Below are 25,045 nucleotides of genomic sequence, written 5' to 3' on the forward strand. Positions count from 1 at the left end.
GGCTTTCTGTCTGAACTCACAGTGATCCAGTGAACAGGCTAGACACTTAGATTGGCGAGCAAGGCAGAGAAATTCCAAGACACCAGAATGAGGTGACAGTGAGACGGCAGATCCCATTAAAGTACTGGAGAAGTTTGCTAACTACTATTTAGCCAGGCATCATTTCAGGCATACGAAGCATGGTGTGGGTGAGAGCTTTGATCACTTTTGTGCATGGTTTGTGACTCCTACTTTGAGACTGGGAGTATGCTGACCCAGATGACATGTTGATAAACTCCATAATTGCAGAAGTGTGGGAAAAGAAAGTACATGAAAGGTTAGATAAGAGTGAAGACCTGGCAGTTGAAATTTCTCAGCTGTATGAAATGAAAAAAATTAAAAATCAAAATAGCCAGAGTAACAGTGCAAAAGAGTCCGCTGTGTCTACGAGAACTAATCAGCCACAGTGTAAAAGGGTAAAAACCACAAATCAGGACACAAGCTTAGAACCTGTCTGAACTGCACAAATTCCTGCTAAAGACTCTTTATATACTTACCAAATCACTGGATCGCTGGTTGCTTTAAACATGAAATAAAACACTTGGGAATCACTATAAATTTTCTAGATAACGAAATTATGGACTTAATGCGGCACAGACAGGTGACTTGGCAGCAATAGGTGAAAGAGATAAACGGACAGTGAAAGTCAAAACTCAGGATGTGCAATTCAGAGTAGACACATGTGCAAAGTGCAGCAGACGTATTGTGGACTGCCATGGTAAGTTGAAGTACTCAGTCAAAGCATCATGAGAATGTGCTCTAGGTCTAGTTATTAGTTTCCACACAGCATGACACTAAAAAAGACAAGATAGCCAGTGCTGGCAAGGTCTCATTAGTGCAAAATTTACCACTGAACTGGATGTCTTTTCTGAACTGGCACTGAAATGAAACTTTACCAGGCAAGTGTGCAGTTCATCCTGTCTGTTGATGGATGGCACCACTCAAAAGTAAGACGATAGAGTAGAGAGTAGTATATGTAATGGAATTAAACCAACCTCCACAATTGGTTAGTTCTAATGGCCAGTGGATGTGTCAGAAACTGTTTAGACCCAAATAGCCCAAATAAAGACATAATTAGCTGGTGGTATTATCCCATGTGTGCCTCAGAAGATACTCTGTCCACCATGCCGGCTGCTGGGTTACTTAAATTTGATCCATATGAGGCATTGTTGAATGTCAATACCTTTAATATGCCAGATGGGAGATTCAGTTTAATAGATGTTACCCTTCATGCCTCATAGATATACTTCAACAATCAACTTGGATTGCAGGATGAAAGGTTTTTGTTAGTGCTACATGGATTATGGATAGAGAATCCATAATACAACTGCAATTCACTGTTAAGTGATTTGGCAATACAAGTTTTCTATTTGTCAATTAGCAGTTCCAGATGTGGGCTCATTCATAATAGCTGATAGTCGAGATTAAAAGCTGAAAGTAGACATTTCAAAAGTCTGGGCATGCCATAGGGTACACATTCATCTACGACAGTCTGTTTAGCAATGCAGAATTTGAAACACAGATTCACCAGCAGGTACAGTGAGGAAAATAAGTATTTGAACACCCTGCTATTTTGCAAGTTCTCCCACTTAGAAATCATGGAGGGGTCTGAAATTGTCATCGTAGGTGCATGTCCACTGTGAGAGACATAATCTCAAAAAAAAAATCCAGAAATCACAATATATGATTTTTAAACTATTTATTTGTATGATACAACTGCAAATAAGTATTTGAACACCTGTCTATCAGCTAGAATTCTGACCCTCAAAGACCTGTTAGTCTGCCTTTAAAATGTCCACCTCCACTACATTTATTATACTAAATTAGATGCACCTGTTTGAGGTCGTTAGCTGCATAAAGACACCTGTCCGCCCCATACAATCAGTAAGAATCCAACTACTAACATGGCCAGGACCAAAGAGCTGTCCAAAGACACTAGAGACAAAATTGTACACCTCCACAAGGCTGGAAAGGGCTACGGGGAAATTGCCAAGCAGCTTGGGGAAAAAAGGTCCACTGTTGGAGCAATCATTAGAAAATGGAAGAAGCTAAACATGACTGTCAATCTCCATCGGACTGGGGCTCCATGCAAGATCTCACCTCATGGGGTCTCAATGATCCTAAGGAAGGTGAGAAATCAGCCCAGAACTGCATGGGAGGAGCTGGTCAATGACCTGTAAAGAGCTGGGACCACCGTTTCCAAGGTTACTGTTGGTAATACACTAAGACGTCATGGTTTGAAATCATGCATGGCACTGAAGGTTCCCCTGCTTAAACCAGCACATGTCCAGGCACGTCTTAAGTTTGCAAATGACCATTTAGATAATCCAGAGGAGTCATGGGAGAAAGTCATGTGGTCAGATGAGACCAAAATAGAACTTTTGGGTCATAATTCCACTAAACGTGTTTGGAGGAAGAAGAATGATGAGTACCATCCCAAGAACACCATCCCTACTGTGAAGCATGGGGGTGGTAGCATCATGCTTTGGGGGTGTTTTTCTGCACATGGGACAGGGCGACTGCACTGTATTCAGGAGAGTATGACCGGGGCCATGTATTGCGAGATTTTGGGGAACAACCTCCTTCCCTCAGTAAGAGCATTGAAGATGGGTCGAGGCTGGGACTTCCAACATGACAATGACCCGAAGCACACAGCCAGGATAACCAAGGAGTGGCTCTGTAAGAAGCATATCAAGGTTCTGGCGTGGCCTAGCCAGTCTTCAGACCTAAACCCAATAGAGAATCCTTGAAGGGAGCTCAAACTCCGTGTTTCTCAGCGACAGGCCAGAAACCTAACTGATCTAGAGAAGATCTGTGTGGAGGAGTGGGCCAAAATCCCTCCTGCAGTGTGTGCAAACCTGGTGAAAAACTCCAGGAAATGTTTGACCTCTGTAATTGCAAACAAAGGCTACTGTACCAAATATTAACATTAACTTTCTCAGGTGTTTAAATACTTATTTGCAGCTGTATCATACAAATAAATAGTTAAAAAATCATACATTGTGATTTCTGGATTTTTTTTTTTAGATTATGTCTCTCACAGTGGACATGCACATACGATGACAATTTCAGACCCCTCCATGATTTCTAATTGGGAGAACTTGCAAAATAGCAGGGTGTTTAAATACTTATTTTCCTCACTGTATATGACAAGCTACTCATGTCCTCCAAGTTACTCATGTGATCAAGTTCCTTGATCGAGCAACTCATAATGATGCCAGCAATGGTAGGTTTGGAACCATTCTTCTTCAAGATGACCAGTTCATTGACATCTCAGATCATTTACAGTTACATATCTGTTAATTCTGACAGTCTGAAAAGAATTGCTTTATCATTTATGGCTTATATTGTAGTGGCCATGAGTTCTGGTGTCAAAGTAAGTGGCAGTATCGTAGTTGCCAAGTGGCCTTGCGCTGAACCTTTAGACTTGTTACCTGAGAAAGTGATACAACCACTAACTCTTCCAGAGCCCTTAATCAAGGTGTAACAAGACCAAGTGCCAGTCAGGCACAGTCTGATAGACAGTACACTATCAGATTGGTTGGATTATAAAACATCCAGTGAGAATGAATTTGAGCTGCATTCTGTTCTTCCAAGTTTGTTTTTTAGCTCATTGGCTTTTCAGTTGATTATAAAACCCCATCTGTTTCACATCTACAGAAAACTTTAGTTTAACACCAAAGAAAGAATGATGAAGACTGATAAAAGAAGAAGAAATTATCATTATTTGCAGCTGAACGCAGTCTCTAGTGTGTGTCCATTACTGGGTTAATGCAGGCATAATTTGTGCAACATTAACCATGCGCTGGGCAATTATTTGATTAGGGCACGCCAAGAGAGATGTGGGAGTAAATCTTCTACGGCTTGCCTCACACGCGTTGCTTATTACCTTGTCAATTTGTCATTTTGTCACACCTAACAGCGATTGATGTGAATCTGTTTTTGTCAAGTCATTAACAGGCTCATTCACTCGAGGTGCCGCCTCAGATAGGATCTAAACGAAAAATTATACGGGAACTGCCGTAAACAGAGAACAAATTAACTATCTGCGGCAAAAAAAAACCCAATTACATCATGCAATGGCTGCCCCTTAATGAACACTCCATCAGCCATGAACACCTAAGTGCTTTCAGGGAAAAAAAAATCATTATCTCATTTTAATTTGCTGTGTAAATATTATGGACTATAAGAGGAATTAGTAGTGGTACTCCTAAATAAGTCAGACATTTTAAGGGCTTCTGAGTTGGTTAGGACAGCAAGTTAAGCAAAAGTTGCTAGACATAAAATATTTAAACTAATAGAATGATCATTTCTATTATGTCAATACGTCAGGGAGACAGAAGTATCAAACACAGATCACATTTTACATTCTTGATAGTTGCAATATTACTATAAGTGACTTTTCTCTAATTGCACAAGACTTGAATGCACTGTTTTTCATATTTCTTTGCAAGGAATAAAGAAGAGCTTTATTAGTTAAGTCATGTGTTTTCTATTACAAAACTAAAGCCTAAGGGGGCAGTGTAAGAGGAGACAGGAGAGCGGTTCACATGCACACTGCCATGGAGGAGTGTGTGCAAGTGTCTGTTTCTCGTCACCTTGTCAGGCACGTCTTCAGGCTGTCCCCAGACTGCACGGCTGCCCAACACATGCCGCCATATACATCATATGTGGAGCTTAACGTCTATGTGGAATGCAAAAGAGGCCTTCACCTAAAAGGGCACGTCATGCATCGGATCCTTAGACTCCGTAATTGCATTCATATCTGCAGCATGGACTGTTCTTTTAGTAAGGGTGCCCATTACTAACTTTCTAAATACAATTACCTGAGGGATCATTTGCCTCCTCAATGTTCAGCTTTACCACAAGTGCTCAGACAGAGGAGGAAAACGTGTCTGAATGTATGACATCAGTGATGGTCTTATCTTTTAAGGGGATGTCGAGAGCATATGGTTATAATCAAGGCAATCCTAAGAGAGAGATGTAAAGACAGAGCTGATTATTAAGGCCTTATTCTCAGAGGACACTGGCAATTAGAGGCAAACGGATCAGATAGTCTGGGGTCCTGCCTGTGCGTCTCATTAGCGGGAAAACTGTTACAGTGCTCACCTTAACCACTTAAAAACAGCTTTATGGCAGCCTGAATAGCTTGCAGTATTAAAATACTAGATTTTTGCATCATTCCAGACATTTTTATTTAAAGCTGTCCTTTTCAAAAATTAATGTTGTAAAAAATTTAATTTGTAAGATGTGAAAAACGTCAAATGCAATTTCACAATATTCGCTTACAGAATTACATTTTTGAAGAGGACAACATTAAAAAACTAAGAAATACGAAATATGATGTTCTGTTATTCTATTAGACTACTAGGCTTTTTAAATAGACTGCGTTTTAGCGTCCAATAGTTCAAAGTAAGTATCAAAGTAAGACTGTAAGTCTTATTTGTCAAATTAGTGCCCTTTGAATTTCTATTTTTTAAATAAATCACACAAAGCAGTGCATATTAATTCCTTTAAGTGCAGGTTTAATATTCTGTTACTGTAATCATAAAAAAAAAAAAAGGACATATAGTGTATGCATATGGATAAGAGTTTAAAGAGTTCACATATGAATAATCACATGGAAATACACTTCACAATAATTTAATTATCATTTATCTTCAGAAACCAAAAACTTAAACAACAGAAAATCATAAATGAAAATTCAAACAGAATTCACAAAACAAACATGAACCCTACAAGAACACAATGAGAATAATGTCTGTACACCCAGCCAGTAACCTGAGCTCAGAATCGAACCGGCAATCAGGTTGTTTTCCTTTGATACTTCCTGACTAAACAGCGAGATTCTTCAAGCCAAGTCGTGTCACAGATGCTCAAACACATTTTACGAGTGAGTTCAAACTGAGTTCAAGGGGCTGTATCTTGAAGTACACACTGGTACATTTGATTATCTTAGGGTTGTGGCATTTGTTGTTATGTTGAACATGGTTTTTTTTTTTATTCCATGTAAGGCATTCTAACTTACCATACAGCTTAGCATCGTCAATGCACATGTGTGTGCAAGGGCCTACTGCTGCGAGACAGGAAGTGTATGTGGGTCAAGCTGTGCAGTAATGAGAAGACACACACACACACACACACACACACACACACACACACACACACGCACGTCTCATCTCATGACTAAGAAATGACCCCTATCTCACTCACTTTCTCCTTCTTTTTCTCACTTGCCCTTTCCCTCTTTTTCTCATCAGATCCTCCCTCTCTTGCAGAGGTGTTTATTTAATGGCACTGTGACTGAAGGTTTTCATAATTATGTTAAATACTGTCAGCCTTGATCAGACTCCACACCCAGCAATCACAGGTCCTCTTCTTACCCCTATCAGTGAGGGTCCATGCGTTCTCTCTCACACACACACACACACACACACACACACACACACACACACACACACACACACACACACTCGCTCACTAATGAGCACAGACTCAGAAGCGCTAATGAAGGCACTCAAATAACATGTTAACTGTGCACACACAAGTGCAGACACATTCACCATCTGACTAAGCCAAATAGCATTTAAAGTAACAATCCTCAGCCATCATATGTGCTGTGTGCAGATAAAAAAGCTCAGTCCCTTTAGGTTGCTCTCCAGAACTCTCTGCATGTGTGATATCTCTTTTTACTTCTCCTCTTTCTTTCTTTAATCCAATCCACTACAAGCTCCAATGAGAATGCTTATTTAATTTCATGCAAACACAATGACTCCTAATATTGCAGCAATCATTTAGATAAATAGTCAAAGTGACACAATTCTGTTTGCTTAGCACTACTAGTCGGCCCACCAAGACATGTTTGGAATCCAAAGCTTCTTCAGCTCTTCAGATTTGGACTGGGGCTATTAGGCTATATACAAACTTTCCTTCGGCTTCTACCATCACGGGTCGCCACAGCGGATCATCCGCATGTAGGATTTGGCACATGTTTTTACGCTGGATGCCCTTCCTAACGCAACCCTCCCCATTTATCCAAGCTTGGGACTGGCACTAGTGGCTGGGGTTGGGAGAGTGAGAGTGCCAAATCCTAACCACTAGACCACCAGGGAGGGAAATGCAAGATAGAAGTGAATCTGAAAAATCAGCAAGAACGAAACGATCAAATCATGTCAGCAAAGAACAGAATAAGACCTAAGTTAAATATCCTTAGCGTCTCTAGATTAGGTATGTAACCCTGGTGTGCTAAGGGAACATGAAGCTGCGACAACAACGCTTTGGGAATGCCTCTATGTGACCAGGCTCTGAACTCAGGTGTAATCTGTCCAACAGAAGGGCGTGATGTCACCGGCGGGGTGATGTTGCCACCACGAAGCTATTAAAGCACATGTGGTGATAACGGCTCTAGCTTCGGAGAGGGAAGGAAGCACTTGCATGGATTCAGGAAGTGTGGCACAGAGACGCAGTTGTTCCCTCAGGAAACCAGGGTTACATACGTAACCTAGAGATGTTACCCCTCAGGAACTTGAGCTGCGTCAACAACACTTTGCGAACGAAAGTACAACACCACCAGACTGACAAACCCCTGCCTTGTGTGAAAGGGCACAGCTTGGTCAAAAAACTGAGGGGCCAAGAGTGGCACTATGGTCAAGGCTGTAAGACCTAATAGAGGGGTGGACCAGCCCACAGTGTTGCAAATGTCCTGGAGAGGAACCCTAGAGAAAAAGGCCTCAGATGCCATTACACTTCTGGTTGAGTGAGCTCTGACCCCGAAAGAAGCGTGAAGACCAGATGACGCATAAGAAGAGGAGATAGAATTCACAATCCAACTGCTGAGGGTCTGCTTGTCCGCAGGAAGACCCCTCTTATATGAACAGCAGTAGACAAACAGCTAATGCAACTTTCTCCACTGGGCAGATCTGTGGAGGTATGTGTCCAGTGTTTGCACTGGACACACGCAAATAAGCTTCTCCTGGTCAGGGTCCAAAAAGGGAAGCAAGCGGAGCATGATATGGCGCATTTGCAGACATGTAAATCTGTAGAGTGGAGGGAGACAACCCTTTGGTGTACTGTTCTTGTAGGAATTCCAGCACTGAACCAACTGGGCAGTTAACGGGATTTAACTGATGGTTCTGACACCATATAATAAACAGCTGCCATTTCGTAGTATAGACCTCCTCGTGGAAGGAGCTCTGGACTGGAGAACAGTCATTTTAACCTCGGCTGAAAGATTAAAGGTCTTCAGGGGCCACAGCCCCCACAACTCTGGGTGCAGGTGAAATAGAGTACCTACTGCCTGAGAAAAGAGATCCCACCTGAGAGGAATCTCCCAGGGAGGGTGTTTAAAAAGGGCTACCAGGTCCACAAACCCTGGCAAGGGGCTACCAGAAGGAGACAGAATCTGTCCAGGGAAACTCTCTTCAGAACTCCCGAGAGCAGCAAAATAGGGGGTAGGCATACAGGCATGGCCATACTGGACTTCGAACAACTTGGACAACTCCACCCTTTCTCCAGACTCTATGACCTTGGTTTCCAAATGAAATACAAAACTGAAAAGAGGACTTTGGACACTCTTAAGCCTAGGTAAGACACCTCTGACGTTGACTGTGGTTTAATATTGGCTTAACAAGAGGAATACGACAACTGTAGCTAAATTCCTTGACACGTCTGTGTGTGGTGGCTCTTGATGCCTTGACCTCAGCCTCAGTCCATTCCTTGTGAAGGTCACCTAAATTTTTGAATCCATTTTGCTTGACAAGCCTCTCAAGGCTGCGGTTATCTTAGTTGGTTGTACGTCTTTTTCTTCCACACTTTTTCCCTCCACTCAACTTTCTGTTAGCATGCTTGGATACAGCATTCTGTAAACAGCAGCTTCTTTGGCAATGAATGTTTGTGGCTTACCCTCCTTGTGAAGGTTGTCAAGCTCAGTAGTGTTCCCCATAATTGTGTAGCTTAGCGAACTTAACTGAGTTGCCATTTTGAAGGCTCAGGAAACCTTTGCAGGTGTTTTGAGTTGATTAGCTAATTGGCATGTCACCATATTCAAATTTTTTGAGATTTGGTGGGTTTTTGTTAAATGTGAGCGAAAACCATCACAACTTAACTTTCTTTCGGCTTCTCCCATTAGGGGTCACCACAGCAGATCATGCGCATGTTTGATTTGGCACATGTTTTTACACTGGATGTTTTTACCCTTCTTAACACAACCCTTCCCATTTATCCGGGCTTGGGACTGGCACTAACGCTTCCCTGACCGGGGATCGAACCCGGGCCGAAGCGTTGTGAGTGCCGCATCCTAACCACTAGACCACCAGGGAACCTTTTATATGTATATTTAATGCAAAATTCCAGCTTTTCTTCCTCACAGAGTCTTTTGTTGTGTGATTCTGGATGTAGAATTACTGCTCACCAGTCCTGAGCCATTCAATTTATGTTTTAGTGTTAGACATTTCTAGCATTTAGCAAACATCCTTATCAAAAGAGACCTTTAGAAATACTTTAGTCTCTATTAAAAAAAATACAAAAATTTCTCATGCTAGTGCAAATAGGTCAGGGGCTAAGAATACATTTGAGCTGTTAGAAAGGATTTAGTATGGGTAAGAAATGAGAAACAAGAGTACAAGGTCAGTCAAGGTCAGCTAAGTCTACATGAGAAATTGAATATCTCAACATGGATTGTGACACAAAGTACATAATAATTTTAGACGTGCAGTTTGCTCAACACAAATCTGGCAGCTGTGTGATTTCCTAACTTGTTTCTAAATTCACGTTTAAAACTACAATTGCAAACTTCAGCAACAAAAATCTTTTGGACAATACATGTTGAATAAGAATTAAAATTTATTTTTGGCTGAAGAATCCGTTTCATTAATTCTAACTTTCCACTAGCCTGTGTGAATGTGCACTCATGAATAATCTGAGTTTGTTTTCTTACCTTTTGGCAGCATCTTGAAGGGACATTTCCAGTTTTGTTTTAATTGACTTATTTAGACTTATATGTGTGTGTGTGTGTGTGTGTGTGTGTGTGTGTGTGTGTGTGTGTGTGTGTGTGTGTGTGTGTGTGTGTGTGTGTGTTTGTTTCTGGAAAAATACTTGTTTAGGAAATAATGTAGTTTCCCTTTCTAACCTTGTGCAAGCCCTTACATGTACCGAGCAGGCCAGCTTTACTTCTTCACTACACATATTTTCCATGGTGGTGGTTCATTTCCTGTCTTGAAATGAGTGTGAGGGGAAAATGTTTTTCATATTAGTCCATTAAGTCTTAGTGTCAAATCTTTTTAAATAAGATGAGCCCTTCCTAAGTGAGTGAACATAAATCTTAGGTTTCAGGGGATTTAATTTATAAAAAAAATAAAGAAAAAGAAAAGAAAGAAAAAAAGAAGCAAAGCAGTTCTCCTCTTCTGCTGACTCTCAGAATGTAAATCTACAAATAATCTGAAATTTTGTTCAAGATGACCTGGACTCAGTTACCCACTGATTCAAGATGTACAGAATTCAAAAATGCAATAAAATATAATAAATGGAGAGACGCACCCCTCTAGGAATGCTAGTTGTGCGTGCACAAAACTCTTTCTGCTTTTGCCTAGCTGTCTTCCATCATCATGTTAATCCCTAGAATTACCAGCAAAGCCTGCTTTTTGAAAATCAAAATCATTCCCTGTGCTGTAATCACGCTATGTAGGGAAAATGCACAAATGAACGTGGTTAAGCTTTGAGTAAATATTTGAGGCATGTTTTTGGCCATGCTATAATGAGGAGTGTCACAAGAGAAGACAGTTTCTAATGGACAGGGCTTTCTGCCAGGAGTGTAAAGTTTGTAGATTTTCTATAACAGTGCAGATAAAAGAAGACACCCTTCGTAACTTGGCTTTTGACTTTAAAATGATGTGGTAGAGGAAAGCCTTCATTCCAAACCAAAAACTGTTTTAAATCTAAGTAAAGAGCTGGCAGAGGAGTTAAAACAGAGGAACGTCAGACACATACAGTATTCCAGCTTTTAGCCTGCCTTGTGCGATGACAATAAGCAGCCTTGCATAGATGTACATCTTACCCCAGAACTAAAGGGCCTTTTTTCATAGATTGAAAAAAACAACACTTTACACATGCATGTCCACACTCCTCAGTCAGTCTGAGGACTTCCAAAAATATGAAGAATTGTGTATGATCTGTATGATTCTGTATGAATTAATATGAAAATGCACTGCTATCTTGTTAGACCTTTTTGCACATTTGACATTAATATCTATGCTCACTGTACAAACCCGAATCCAAAAAAGGTCGGACACTGTACAAATTGTGAATAAAAAAGGAATGCAATAATTACAAATCTCATAAACTTATATTTTATTCACAATTGAATATATATATAACATATCAAATGTTGAAAGTGAGACAATTTCATGCCAAATACTGGCTCATTTTGGATTTCATGAGAGCTACACATTCCAAAAAATTTGGGACAGGTAGCAATAAGAGGCTGGAAAAGTTAAATATACATGTAAAGAACAGCTGGAGGACCAATTTACAACTTATTAGGTCAAATTAGGTGAAAAATATTGGAGCAATATCAGAAACGAGTTTCTCAGAGAAAAATTGCAAAGAGTTTGAAGTTATCATCATCTAAAGTGCATAATATCATCCAAAGATTCAGAGAATCTGGAACAATCTCTGAGCGTAAGGGTCAAGGCTGGAAAACCATATTGGATGCCTGTGATCTTTGGGCCCTTAGACGGCACTGCATCACATACAGGAATGCTATAGTAATGAAAATCACAACATGTTTACTTCCAGAAAACATTGTCGGTGAACACAATACACCGCGCCATTCGCCGTTGCAGGCTAAAACTGTAAAGGTAAAAAAAGAAGTCATATCTAAACATGATCCAGAAGCGAAGGAGTTTTCTTTGGGCCAAGGCTCATTTAAAATTGACTGTGGCAAAGTGGAAAACTGTTCTGTGGTCAGACAAATCAAAATTTTATGTTCTTTTTGGAAAACTGGGACGCCATGTCATCCGGACTAAAGAGGATAAGGACACACATACTGCATCAATGACAACATAATGGCTGCGTAGAAGAAGGATCCGGGTACTGAAATGGCCAGCCTGCAGTCCAGATCTTTTACCCATAGAAAACATTTGGCACATCATAAAGAGGAAGATGCAACAAAGAACACCTAAGACAGTAAGAACAACTAGAAGCCTGTATTAGACAAGAATGGGACAACATTCCTATTCCTATACTTGAGCAACTTGTCTCCTCAGTCCCCAGACGTTTGCAGACTGTTATAAAAAGAAAAGGGGATGCCACACAATGGTAAACATGGCCTTGTCCCAACCATTATGAGATGTGTATGAGATGCAATGAAATTAAAAAATCTTATATATTTTAATCTTATAAACTTATTTGTCCCTTAAAATTATATATTTTCTCAGTTTAAACATTCGATATGTCATCTATGTTGTATTCTGAATAAAATATTGAATTTTGAAACTTCCACATCATTGCATTCTGTTTTTATTTACAATTTGTACTGTGTCCCATCTTTTTTGGAATCGGGTTTGTACTATATTGTAAATATTTGTGTGTGTGTGTGTGTGTGTGTGTGTGTGTGTGTGTGTGTGTGTGTGTGTGTGTGTGTGTGTGTATATATATATATATATATATATATATATGGCATGATTGTCTTTAGTTAACTCACGATTAATCACAATTTAATCACACATTTTTTTATCTGTATCTTTAATATTTTCCAAGTATTTTTCAATACTCTAATGGATGGATGGATGGATGGATGGATGGATGGATGGATGGATCGATAGATCGATAGATAGATAGATAGATAGATAGATAGATAGATAGATAGATAGATAGATAGATAGATAGATAGATAGATAGATAGATAGATAGATAGATAGAACAATGGCTGCGTAACTTTGCTAACTGGTAACATGTAATTAGTAACTAATGCATTAGCTCATTAACTAAAGCATCTGCTGTCTTTTTAAATCCTCATTTGTTGTTGCTCAACAGAAGTTGCTCAACTTACTGTCAGCCTGTCAAATAAATTAGTCATGTTGCCTTTGTTATGAGCTGCTTGTTTGTTAAAGATTATATGTATCAATAGTGTTACTTCAGAGCATTATTGTGGCAATAAATTATTATATTAAATTAGATTCCAAAAATATATTTTATAATATATAATTATAAATACAATTAATTATGTGGATAAAATGCTAATTAACAGGATAAAAAAAATAAAAACTTCAAACTTCAGTTACTTCAAAAGCAACTATGTATTCAATGAAAATATAACAGTTGCCAACAACATAACTATTATTTAAATGTCTAATAAATTAAATAATGTCAGATTTGGGACCCTTAATATAAAATATTACCTCACACTGCAGTGTTCTGGACTGCTGATTGGAATGTATTGAGTTTAAATCCCAATACCTGCAAGTAGCAAGCTTCTGGACCTTTGAGCAAACCATTTAACACCTAAACTGCTTAGCTGAAATGCAAGTCACTTTGAATAAATTTGCCAAATGAGGAAAATGTAAACATCTAAATGTAAAAACTCAGCTAATTACTGGCATAAGGACAGACACTGACTTGCTACACTCAGCAGTAAAATGCCTTAGAATCATTTCAATTGATCAGACTTGCTAACTTTTATACTACACTTGGACAGCACTGAACAGAAAGACTGTGTAGGACTGTGTGTAAGACTGTGACCTGTAACATCTGACCTAAAGCAGTGGCGGGTGGTCAGGGCCAGCAAAGTATTCTCTATCAGAAGCACTGACCCACATTTCAACCTAAATTCTAATAATTGTTCCATGAAATTGTATTAATTTATACCCAACAGTTTATTCTCTTAATTCCGTTGTGTTTCTCTTGGCTGCACTGCTTTCAGTACTGTATGTGGATGTTAGATTTTTTTGTCCAATCAAATTTCAGCGTCTATGTGCTGCCATGTCAATCTAATATGCCCAGGACCTTCAAAGTCTGTTTTGCTGCCTTTTTACTATAGTCTCCTTAAGAAAAAGCTCTGTTTCTTTAACCAATCAGATTTCATATTCACCTCACAGGGCCAGCTAGCTAGCCCAGAATACGTCAGCATTTTTCTATCCTCTCAGAGGTCAGAGGGAAACTGTTACAGCCAAGTTTGACTGGCAAAACATGTGTGTGGTGCTTTAATACATCTGAGTTAGACTTTTTTAATGCCTATGGAGGAAGAGAAATTGATTTTGTCTGGGACATACTTAAAAATAAATTTACAAGAAAAGCTAGACATCGTGGGGAGAGGTCGGGCAACCCCGAAGCTAGCTAGCTTGGAAAGGGTTTGTTCGCCACTTACGGACCAGTGAATATGAGCGGTACCACTGGCTTACAGTCTCTGAGGAGCAGTGTAAATTATGACCATGCATCTTTGGTGAGTAGGTTGTATTTTATTTAAAATTTAATGCTTTTGTCATGTTATCTGAACTGCTCCAGATGATGGCACAGTTGGGTTGTAATGTAGAGGTTTGGAGTTGTCTTAACTGGGTTTCTTGCTTTAGTAATATGGTAGTCACCTTCCATATGAGAAATGCCTCTTTCTCTGTAATGCCACTCGTTTTTATATTGTGTTTTTGTATTTTGTAGTATATATTGATGGTTTTTATAATTGCGATGTGATAGTGGTGGTATTAAAAGGTTGATTAAGTCGGGGAAGTCCCCACTGAAGGCAATATGCACCCTTGAATCAAACATTCAATTGAACAAATTGAATATCTCTTTTTTTTTTTTATTGTCAAAATTAGGGTGGCTAAAGCTATAGCGATTTAGGAACCTTTCTGCATTTTTACTTTAGTAAGTCACAGGAGTTTACCTTCCTTCAGAGCTCTCAACTCCAGCTCTGATAAACTTGCTGCTTTAACCCTGCTGTCTCCTATAGCTCTTTTTTTAACAAGCTTTGTGTCCTCAGGTAACACAGATAGCTATTTACTGGCTCTAAAAGAAATTTACTTAGCTGTACTGGCTGTGATTAGAATCCAGTGTAGCCTCTATAAGCACTTATTGTAACAGGGCAGGCAAACAACACCATCCAGGCCTCATTAGATCTGTATGCCCTTGAAACATGATCCAGAGAGATCACAATGCATCCTTTGAGTCTTATTCTGTCAAACCACAATCAAGTCAGTGTGATAATAGGAATGGTGCATTGCAACTGACCAAAAAGGCCATTACATTCACTTTGTGCAACAGTTGCTACAGATAAGGCGTTGTACAGTTATTTTCAAAGATACATATCAAAGAGAGACACCAGAAAGACACATGAGAGAGACAACAGAGGGATTGGCCGAAAAGAAAAGAAAAGAAAAGAAAAGAAAAGAAAAGAAAAGAAAAGAAAAGAAAAGAAAAGAAAGGCACATTGGGGAAAAAGATACCAGAAATAAACACACAAAGGAGCGATAGCTGATGGGAGAAATAAAATAGCAAAGAAAGACACATAGAAAATAGATAGTAACACCTTACTGATAGAAGATACCAGAGAGAGAGATAGAGAGAGAGAGAGAGAGAGAGAGAGAGAGAGAGAGAGAGAGAGAGAGAGAGAGAGAGAGAGAGAGAGAATACTATGGAGACAACAGAAACAATAACAGAAGAAACACACAAGATCAAAGCTATTTGGGATACAACAAACAGATACAGATACTATGCAAAGATACTGTACATAAAGATACAACAAAAATTTATTGAGAGGAATAATATTGACATCAGAAAGAGAGACACATTAGACAAACAATGCCAGAGAGAGGCACAATGGATTTTTTTTTTAAAGGTTAAATTTTCAATAAAACATTCCCAAATAATGTACATTAAATGTACATTGATTGTTAACAATTTGAAAGCCGTATATTAAAAATGTAAGCAATAAATTAATCTGAGCGAGTTGGTCTCAGTTTACTCTAATGTAGTTCTATTACAGTGAGAAAGCAGTTTGTCTTTGAATCAATCTAATTTTAGAAATGGAACCAAACGCGCCATGTATTTCGAGTTTTAGGATACAATTTTAATAGCAGAATCTGAAATGTGTTCTGTATATTTGGGCAGATTAACAAAAAGAGAGAAATAAATATTGAATGTGATACACAAAATGTTATAAACTTGTTATTTACTGTATGTTGCTTTTCTGATTTCTGACTATTTCAAGTCAAGTCAAGTCAAGAAGCTTTTATTGTCGTTTCAACCATATATAGCTGACGCAGTACACAGTTAAATTAAACAACGTTCCTTCTGAACCCTGGTGCTACATACAACAACAATCACAGAAAACACAGGGCTAAGGACTGTAAGTGTCCTCGCTACATAAAGTGCATCGTGTGCAACCTGGTGCAAACAGTGCAAAGACAACACAAGACAGTGCATGACAAATACACAAAACACAAAATACAAAATAGTTCCGCCAGTAAACCGGTGGTAAAGAGACATAAATTGAACAGTAACAAAAATGTAAACAAAATGTTGTGCAAAGAGCAATAGCAGCAGTCCAGAAAAGTGAAGTGATGTAATGTGAGTGGTACTCATGGGTGTGCGAAGTGAGTACGAGTGTGTGTTGAGTCCGGGTTGTAAAGATCAGTCACACAGTTTTGTGTGTGTGTGTGTGTGTGTGTGTGTGTGTGTGTGTGTGTGTGTGTGTGTGTGTCTGTGTGTGTCTGTGTGTCTGTGTGTCTGTGTGTGTGCTAAACTCAAGTAAATGAGTTTATTGCAGTTCTGTGTTGAAAAGCCGTCTGGATGTGGCGACCCGAATGCTTCGGAACCTCTTCCCTGATGGCAGCAGGGTGAAGAATGTGTGTGAGGGGTGTGTGGGGTCGTCCACAATTCTGTTGGCTTTGTGGATGCAGCGTGTGGTGTAAATGTCCATGATAGAGGGGAGAGAGACTCCAATGATCTTCTCAGCTGTCCTCACTATCCTCTGTAGGGTCTTGCGACCCGAGACAGAGCAGTTCCCAAACCAGGCAGTGATGCAGCTGCTCAAGATGCTCTCAATGGTCCCTCTGTAGAATGTGGTCAGGATAGGGGGATGGAGATGGGCTTTCCTCAGCCTTCTCAGGAAGTAGAGACTCTGCTGGGCTTTCTTGGTGATGGAGCTGGTGTTGAGTGACCAGGTGAGGTTATCCGCCAGATAAACACCAAGGAATTTGGTGCTCTTGATGATCTCCATGATCCATCGATGACCAGTGGAGAATGGTTGCTCTGTGCTCTCCTGAAGTCAACAACCATCTCATTCGTTTTGTCGACGTGCAGAGACAGGTTGTTGGCTCCACACCAGGCTGTTAACCGTTGCACTGCTTCTCTGTATGCTGACTCATCGTTTTTGCTGATGAGACCATGGTCGTGTCATCGGCGAACTTGATGATGTGATTTGATCTGTGCATTGCTAGACAGTCAGAAGTCAGCAGAGTGAACAGCAGGTTCCAGGTAAAGAGGGAGGTGTTCAGGCCCAGTAGGCTCAGCTTCATAATCAGGTGCTGAGGGATGATCGTGTTGAATGCTGAGTTGAAGTCTATGAACAGCATTCGTACATAAGAGTCCATGTTGTCTAGGTGGGTGAGGGCCAGATGGAGGGTCGTGGAGATTGCATCATTCGTGGAGCAGTTTGGAAGATACTCGAACTACATGGGGTCCAGTGCGGGTGGAAGCTGGTCTTGATGTGCCTCATGACGAGCCTACTTCTTTTATAACCATAATTCTGACCAATGAAAGGATGTGTATAGACAAAAAACAGTCTCACAGAATTTTGTGATATAGCCTCAGACTTTTGATCTATTGATTCGTGTTCATGGACACAAATTTTCCTCAGCAATTCATGTCACTCAGCACGACTGCCTCTGTCACGCTCCATAGCAACAGAGGCAGAGAAATGCTAAAGATAATCTTTTTCCCTAATTTATTTTATCAGAGAATAGGGCTGATAAATCAATAACAAACAAGAAAAAAACAATACATTGTTGTGGTGTCCAGTGGAAGAAAGAAAACTTTGAGTGAGGCAAAAAAAAATACTTCCTATTGAAATACATTACATAGAAATTTGTCCTAAGTGACACAAAAAAAGAGGGAAATTTGTGGCTATGAGCACAAATCAATAGATTCCGTTTTGTGACTATATCACAAAATGCCATGAGACTAGGCTGGTATGGATGTTATATGTGTATAACAAGCCTAAAACCTTCAGATTGTATCTGTCTTAATATAGCATAAACCAGTACCTTAATTTAAAATCTGAGAGTGGCCAGTCTGTCAATAAAAGAAAAAGGTTTTGGAGTAACATTATTTAATGCAGTGTGCTTTCTTGATTTATTTACATTGATAGTCTTATGTTTGGTCTGTAGCAGTTTAATGTTTGAACCTTAATAAAAGCACAACCACTATATTTTTAAAAGTGCTTGACTAGGAGTTTTCTTTTTTTTTTTTGTTTCTTTTTTACTATATCCTTTCAGTAGCAACCTAGTAAAAAATCAAATCCAGGCTAAGGGTCTTGCTGAAGGGCCCAGCAGTGGTTCTTTGGCAGGTCTGTGATTTGAACAAAACCTTAACTGCTCTGCTGCCACTGCCCACATCCAGGAAGTAATGATTTGTTTCTGGAAGCCAGTAAAGGCTTGTCTGTATGTGGGAGTGTGTCAGAGGAGTCACTGTACCAAAAGATGCAGTGTTTTCAAAGTAGTGTACATGTGTGTCATAGTAGTTGTAATGCCCCTTCTGTATCTTAATTGTTTTGTTTCATACTGATTCTGTGGCTGAAGTCTTGCCTCGCCAAGGTACACCATGTTCAGAGGTGAACACATGTTGTGTGTTACACAGAAACACAATAGCTAATTGCTAATTGCTATGGCTAATTGCTGTAAAGGCGGGGCAGCAGCTGGGGTTTGAGCCAATGGTAATAGAGTCATAAAAATGTCAACAAGGTCAACTCCACCAATTATTTCCCTTTTCACATATGTTACTGCTCTCTCTCTCTTTCTCACACTTACTCTCTCTCTCTTATTACCATCATTATGGCAAGCCCTCGGGGCCTTTCTCACATACAGCAAAATAGACTCATTTCAGCAGCTTGCGAAAACAATAGAATAACACTGGGAGAAAAAAAAACACAGTAAGCAAGTGGTGAGTGAAGCACAGCACAGCTGACGCACATTTCTACAGCGATCCATGGCTCCCATAATTAACTGTCAACCTTTCTCACTCTCTGAATGGGTAGCCTCCTAATACAGGGTTAGCAGTGAACTAACTGCACCAAGTCAGCCTGCAAACACCTTCTGACAGAACAAAATTTCCTGTGGATGTCAGGCGCGTTCCTCTGCTCCCATTGCACTGAGACATAGTAGGAAAAGAGACAGTACTGCCTTCAAACACGCCATTTTGATCATATCTCAGACATCTTCAGAGCTCTGCCATGTAAGTCAATATGCAGTTTGTCAGAATTACATTACATACATTGGTGTCTTGAAGTGACTTAAATTAGCATGTCTTGTAACCACTACATTTCCCATTGAAACGGCTGCACAAAAAAAATCACTTGGCAAATATGCAGTCTGTGTTTTCTTGACAGATAGCTGCATGTTTCGGCAATACAATCATAAAACCACCCAGCATGAACCTGTCAAGACTTCTTCCCCTTTTATATACAACTACAACATTGAAGGTTTTTTCTTTCGAAAGCTGAGATACAAAATAATAGCGATGTAACCCGAATGCCAACTATTATTTCCTATCGTTTTTTTTATTACAAATAAAAATACAGGTGCTAATAATAACTGCACTCATTTTCATTTTTGTTTTTTTTGTATTTGAGATTTGAAAGAGAGTGTAACAAAAAGGATAAGGTAAGCATTATGTTTTTATGTTCATTTGGCTATAGAAAGACCACATAAATTACAGCTATTTCAGCTTTTGTTTATTAATTGTTTAATAACTCCCTGGTCAGGGTGATGGGTTTAAAATAAGTTACCAAAATATAAAATATCATAAAAATTATTAGCGTTTTATTAATGAGTATAATTAATTTAAAATTATAATGGTACAAGCAAAGGTCAATTGTCCCACAAGGTCAATTATGAAATTGATGTGGCTAAAATTTATTTTATTTATTTATCTATATATATTATAAATATATTTAGATTCAAACCTGAAATAAATGTGGCATTGTAATATATTTTGTGAGTAAGAACCAGCAAATACTCTGAAGTTTGACAAGATAAGCTAAAATCAATTTCCTGAACATGCTGAGGCCAAACCTTGACCTCATATCCCACAGGACCTATCTTGAACCTGTCACATCAACACCCTTGTGAAGTAGGCCTGGCAGCTTCTTAGACGCCCAGGGGATTTTAAACTGCCCTCTTAGGTGCTGAAGACTTTCTACACCTGCACTATTGAGAGCATCCTGATGGGTTGCATCACTTCCTGGTTCAGGAACAGCATTATGCAGGACAAGCTAGCCCTCCAAAGGGTGGTGTGGTCAGCTGAACATACCATCCGCACCAAGCTCCCTGGCCTGCAGGACATCTACAGCAAGTGGTGCTGGACCAGGGCCTGGAGGATTGTGAAGGACCTTTTGCCATCCAAACAATGGACTCCTTTCTCTGTTACGTTCAGGAAAGCGCTTTTGCACTTTAAAAGCAAACGAGGAGGAATGAGGAGGAGCAGCTTCCCGCTAGCCATTCAGTGTCTAAACCAGGAGACACCCAGCAACTAGAACCTGGACTTCTTTCTCTGTCTCACTTCCTTCACTGCACAACTATTATTTACAATTATTCAGTATTATTTGCATTACTTTCACTAGTGAAAAAAACGTTAACTCTGGACCTAGGCACTCTAACTCTGGACTAGCAAAGCTTGACTTTTATACCGTTTCACTTTTACATTTTTTATACCAGCATATGGATACTTTATATATATATATATATATATATATATATATATATATATATATATATATATATATATATATATATATATTTTTTTTTTTTTTTTTTTTTTTTCTAACCGTTTCATACTTTATAGTCAGATTATAATTTTAATATACTTTCCTACTTGATTTTATTTATTATGTTACATTACTCTTTTTAATTTGTAATTTATTTATTTGTATTTTTTTTTTCATGTTTGCAAGTTGGACAATGATAAAAAGCATTTCACTATATGTCACACTCTGGATGAATGTGAATGTGTTAAATCAAATTTGAACTGAATTGAAACCTAAAAGCCCAGCTTGGAATTGATAAATAAGTTGCCAGTCTGCCACTACAGCTTCCAAAACAGCCTGATCGAAGTGGACTTAAAATTCAATTAGCAGTAATGCTGTTAATGAGCGCATTAAAAGAAGAATAATGGTGAATTAGGCCAATCTGGGTTAGGGATAGCTTATGTGACAGCCATCTGGCCAAAACAGGAGGCAAAAAAAATAATAAATAAATAAAACAGGATTGCACCACAGCCAAGGGAACCATCCAAATACATGTTTGGACCTCTGCCATTTGGCCTCATCTATCTTGTCTCTTAGAATGCGGTGTAGCTGTCAAAACGTCTCTAACATCTGGTAGAGCCCAAGAAAACTAACTACTGCTACACCTTAAAAGCGACATGTAGCTATTTTGTTATGCAGCAGCCGACATTAACCTCCATCCATTGTCTTTAATCTGAGGCAGCAGAGCGAGATGCTTTGGTTTGGTTTGTTCACACCACAAAAAAAGACTCTGGGGGTCAATACATTAGCAAACATTAGTGCACTTTCAATTTGCAAGGGAGGCATAAATTCACTTTAACTGCACTTGGCTCATGGCTCCACTGAAACAGCCCATTTTGTTAATTTGTTTCAATTTTCCAAGATGTAGCATAATGAATCAGGAGTGTACAGAGTGTGATAGGCATCTGAACGCCAAGGACAAGGTCGATCAGGAGCAGCCTTGAGAGTCAGCACAGAGAACTTTTCATCTGGCCATTTTCACAGTGTGCAGTCTCAGATACACAAGTTTAACTCGAGTCGACAGATAAGAGCAGCCGCCTGATTTTTTAAGAATTACAATCTTAGCTTAATATTTGTATTTAAATTAAACTCATTAGTATGATTTTAAAGGACAATGATCACGCTCTATGACTTGAACTATATTATATATTTCTATGTTTTTTTTTTATCAATTTAATTGATAACAACAGTTATTATGTATCACACTTTATAGAGCTGTGGGTCGAAATCAATTAATAAGCAAGCTAAAAAATCTATAAAATAAAGTTTTCTATGAAATAACCAATTCCCTTTTGGTTTATTCCAAATAATTGAGACAAACTAAAAAAAGTGTACAAATAGAATAAAAATTAAATTAAATGTTTAAACTCCCAGGACCCCTTAGCAAGTCCTGACTTATTTCTCACTTTTGCATATAACTCATATAAACTGACTGTAGTGACTGAATACTTAATAAAATTCAAAAATTCACGTGTATTTATAATTATTTATAATAAATATTATGGCATAAACTTTTGTCCTTCTTTGATAGTTCTAGTCTCAAATGATAAATGGCACCGTTCTATTTAACTGCAAGAATAACATTTGCTTTTAATTCACAAACCTGTTGAACAACAACGAACATAACATTGGGTTCATCATGGCGACATTTATTATTATGGATGCAATTATGATCTTCTTGTATAAAGTTTATACTGCCTTGGATATGTCTCAATTATTACTCTCATTACTATGTTTAGTAGCCATAATAATTAGAAATGTGATTTGATTTTGCGATTGATATGTTTTCATCTGGGTTTGCGAGAGGAGGCTCAGACAGGCAAATGCAATTACACTAAGCTTATAGCTTTTAATGAATATTCATTAGTGATGTTCACACTTGATTTTCTTTTCATCCATTTCTCACTTCCAAAAGCTGTCTAAGCTATATGAGCTTTTATTAATGAAAACGATTTGACTCAGAAACAAAGAGGAAATTTAAGCCAAGTTCTATGTGGAAATATTGAGAAGTTTAATATATTTTGCAACATTATGTTAGTTGAAGAATATTAGAATGAACCTTGAACAGTAACAGGAAAAGAAAATGGAAAAAAAAAATATTCAAGCTGAATGGAATGTAAAGTCTTATTAAATTATGGTACATTAGTCTGAATTACACCACTAACACCTGTGGTTCAATTCTAGGAAAGAAATTAAGGTTAGAGGTATTGCTAAATATTCGATATTTCTTTCTTTCAACAGATGGGATTTCTTTAAATCCTATTTCAGAAGCTGAAGAAAGCCAGTCAGCCAACTAATATAAAATCTAATTAAGATTACAACGATAATTAATAGATTAATAATTAATTTGTTTTATTCAGTCAAGAAAATACAGACTGAATAATCATAATTATCATTATTATTATTATTAATAGTAGTAGTAGTAGTAGTAGTAGTAGTAGTAGAAGAAGAAGTACTGTAGTAGTATTGCTGTTGTTTCTGTCTATTAAACAATCAATAGATTTTGTCATTGTATTTTCTTGGCTTTAGTTTCTTGGGTAAAGTTTACTCATAGCATCAATCATTAATCGAATTACAATTATTTAAATGGTGATGGTCTTCAAAAAGCAAGATGATATTTAAGCACAGGCACATGGCTTCCCCAAAGTCACCGAGTAGAAAATGTGATGTGTTTGCAGATTGAGTGCACTATACACACACTACAAATGTCCTTGTACTGTGTATGTGTGTATGTGTATGTGTATCTTTTATATCTTGGTGGGGTATCAATGTCCCACAATCCCATTTGAATAACAACCATTTCAAGACATGTGAGGACATTTAGTTGTTTTTTTGTTTTGTTTTTTAACAAAAACTGCTTATACTAATAGAACAGCCACAGGGTTTCCTAAGTTACTTCAGTTGTTAAGGTTAGCATTAGATTTAGCATAATTAGCTGCACTAATAATTATATGAGAGGAAGGACCTTGCAAGGATAGTAAGAAAAATGTGTATGTGCATGTTATAATAATATGTACAGATCAACTGAATTAAAAGTCTTTTATTATCTAGTCCAGATTTTAAGCAAACTGGAGAGAGACACTTTTTCAAACTTCTATTTGACCACAACAATAAAAAACTTACACCTACTTATTGATATGGCTTCTCCCCATGTTAATTACAACAACAACAAAAACTGTGCTGTCATTCAAACTTACCTGCGATCAGAACTTTGCAGGTATCTGCACAGCCATCGTTTGTCATGGCTCTGACACCTTCTTTAAAACCTACAAGTGCTTTTCAATGCTTTCACTTTACTATTTGCTGTCCTGCTGCCCGCCCCTCTCTTCTTGTGTACTAGATGTTCTCATTGACACGGCTAGCACTGATGCAAAATGCAATTCTTCAGACAACAGACATGCCAAGCATACATTCAGGGTTCTGTTGTCCTTAACTGACACAGGGCCCCAACTTTTCTAACATTTATGCCTCATTGTTTTTATTTTTCAGGAAATAAGCAAACAGGGAACCAATCAGATTGCTTCTTTTTTCTTCGCTGTGCCCATACAGGAAGTGAGTCTAGAAAAAACGGAGTCACCTTGTGTGCATGATGAGAAAAACATCTGCCTGCCCCAGCCAGTCTGCAGTCATCCACAGGATGGGGCTTGGCAGGTTTCCTAGCTGGTTATAGCAGAACCACAAAATAATGGCAGTAAATTGTTTCACATTTATTCAATAAATAATATAGTTTTTTTTATTATATTGCTCACACTGTTAGATAGTGTAATAGCATTATTTAATTCCCCAGTTAATATTGTCTTCCTTTTTGATTAAGTTAAAACTATATTAACCTAAACAAATAAAAAAAATCCCTAGGGTAAAAAAATATATTATAAATTAAGTTAGTAGTTAGTTACACCTGAAATCTAAAAGGTTTTAATGAGCTGATATAATTTCACATGTTTAGTTTACCACAGTGTATAGACTCTCTTTCTTTTTCATTACTATGACTGATACAAA

The 25,045-nt window shown here is 38.4% G+C and overlaps 1 protein-coding gene across 2 annotated transcripts in view; it reads right to left on the bottom strand.

Annotated features, from left to right (window-relative positions):
* The window catches only part of LOC310741811 (uncharacterized protein), a 144,637-nt gene extending 120,098 nt beyond the window's left edge, over positions 1-24,539 (bottom strand). Inside the window, exon 1 of one of the 2 annotated variants that reach the window (XM_083570091.1) lies at positions 24,244-24,539. In XM_083570091.1, coding sequence (XP_083426217.1) covers positions 24,244-24,289 — 46 coding nt within the window. In that variant the 5' untranslated portion in view covers positions 24,290-24,539. Of the gene's footprint in view, positions 1-9,973; positions 10,321-24,243 lie in introns of those variants that run through there. The other variant, XM_083570092.1, reaches the window with a different exon arrangement.
* Between the last annotated feature and the right edge of the window lie 506 nt (positions 24,540-25,045).

Source organism: Silurus aristotelis (assembly GCF_946808225.1).
Source record: "Silurus aristotelis genome assembly, chromosome: 2".
Lineage (NCBI taxonomy): Eukaryota > Metazoa > Chordata > Actinopteri > Siluriformes > Siluridae > Silurus > Silurus aristotelis.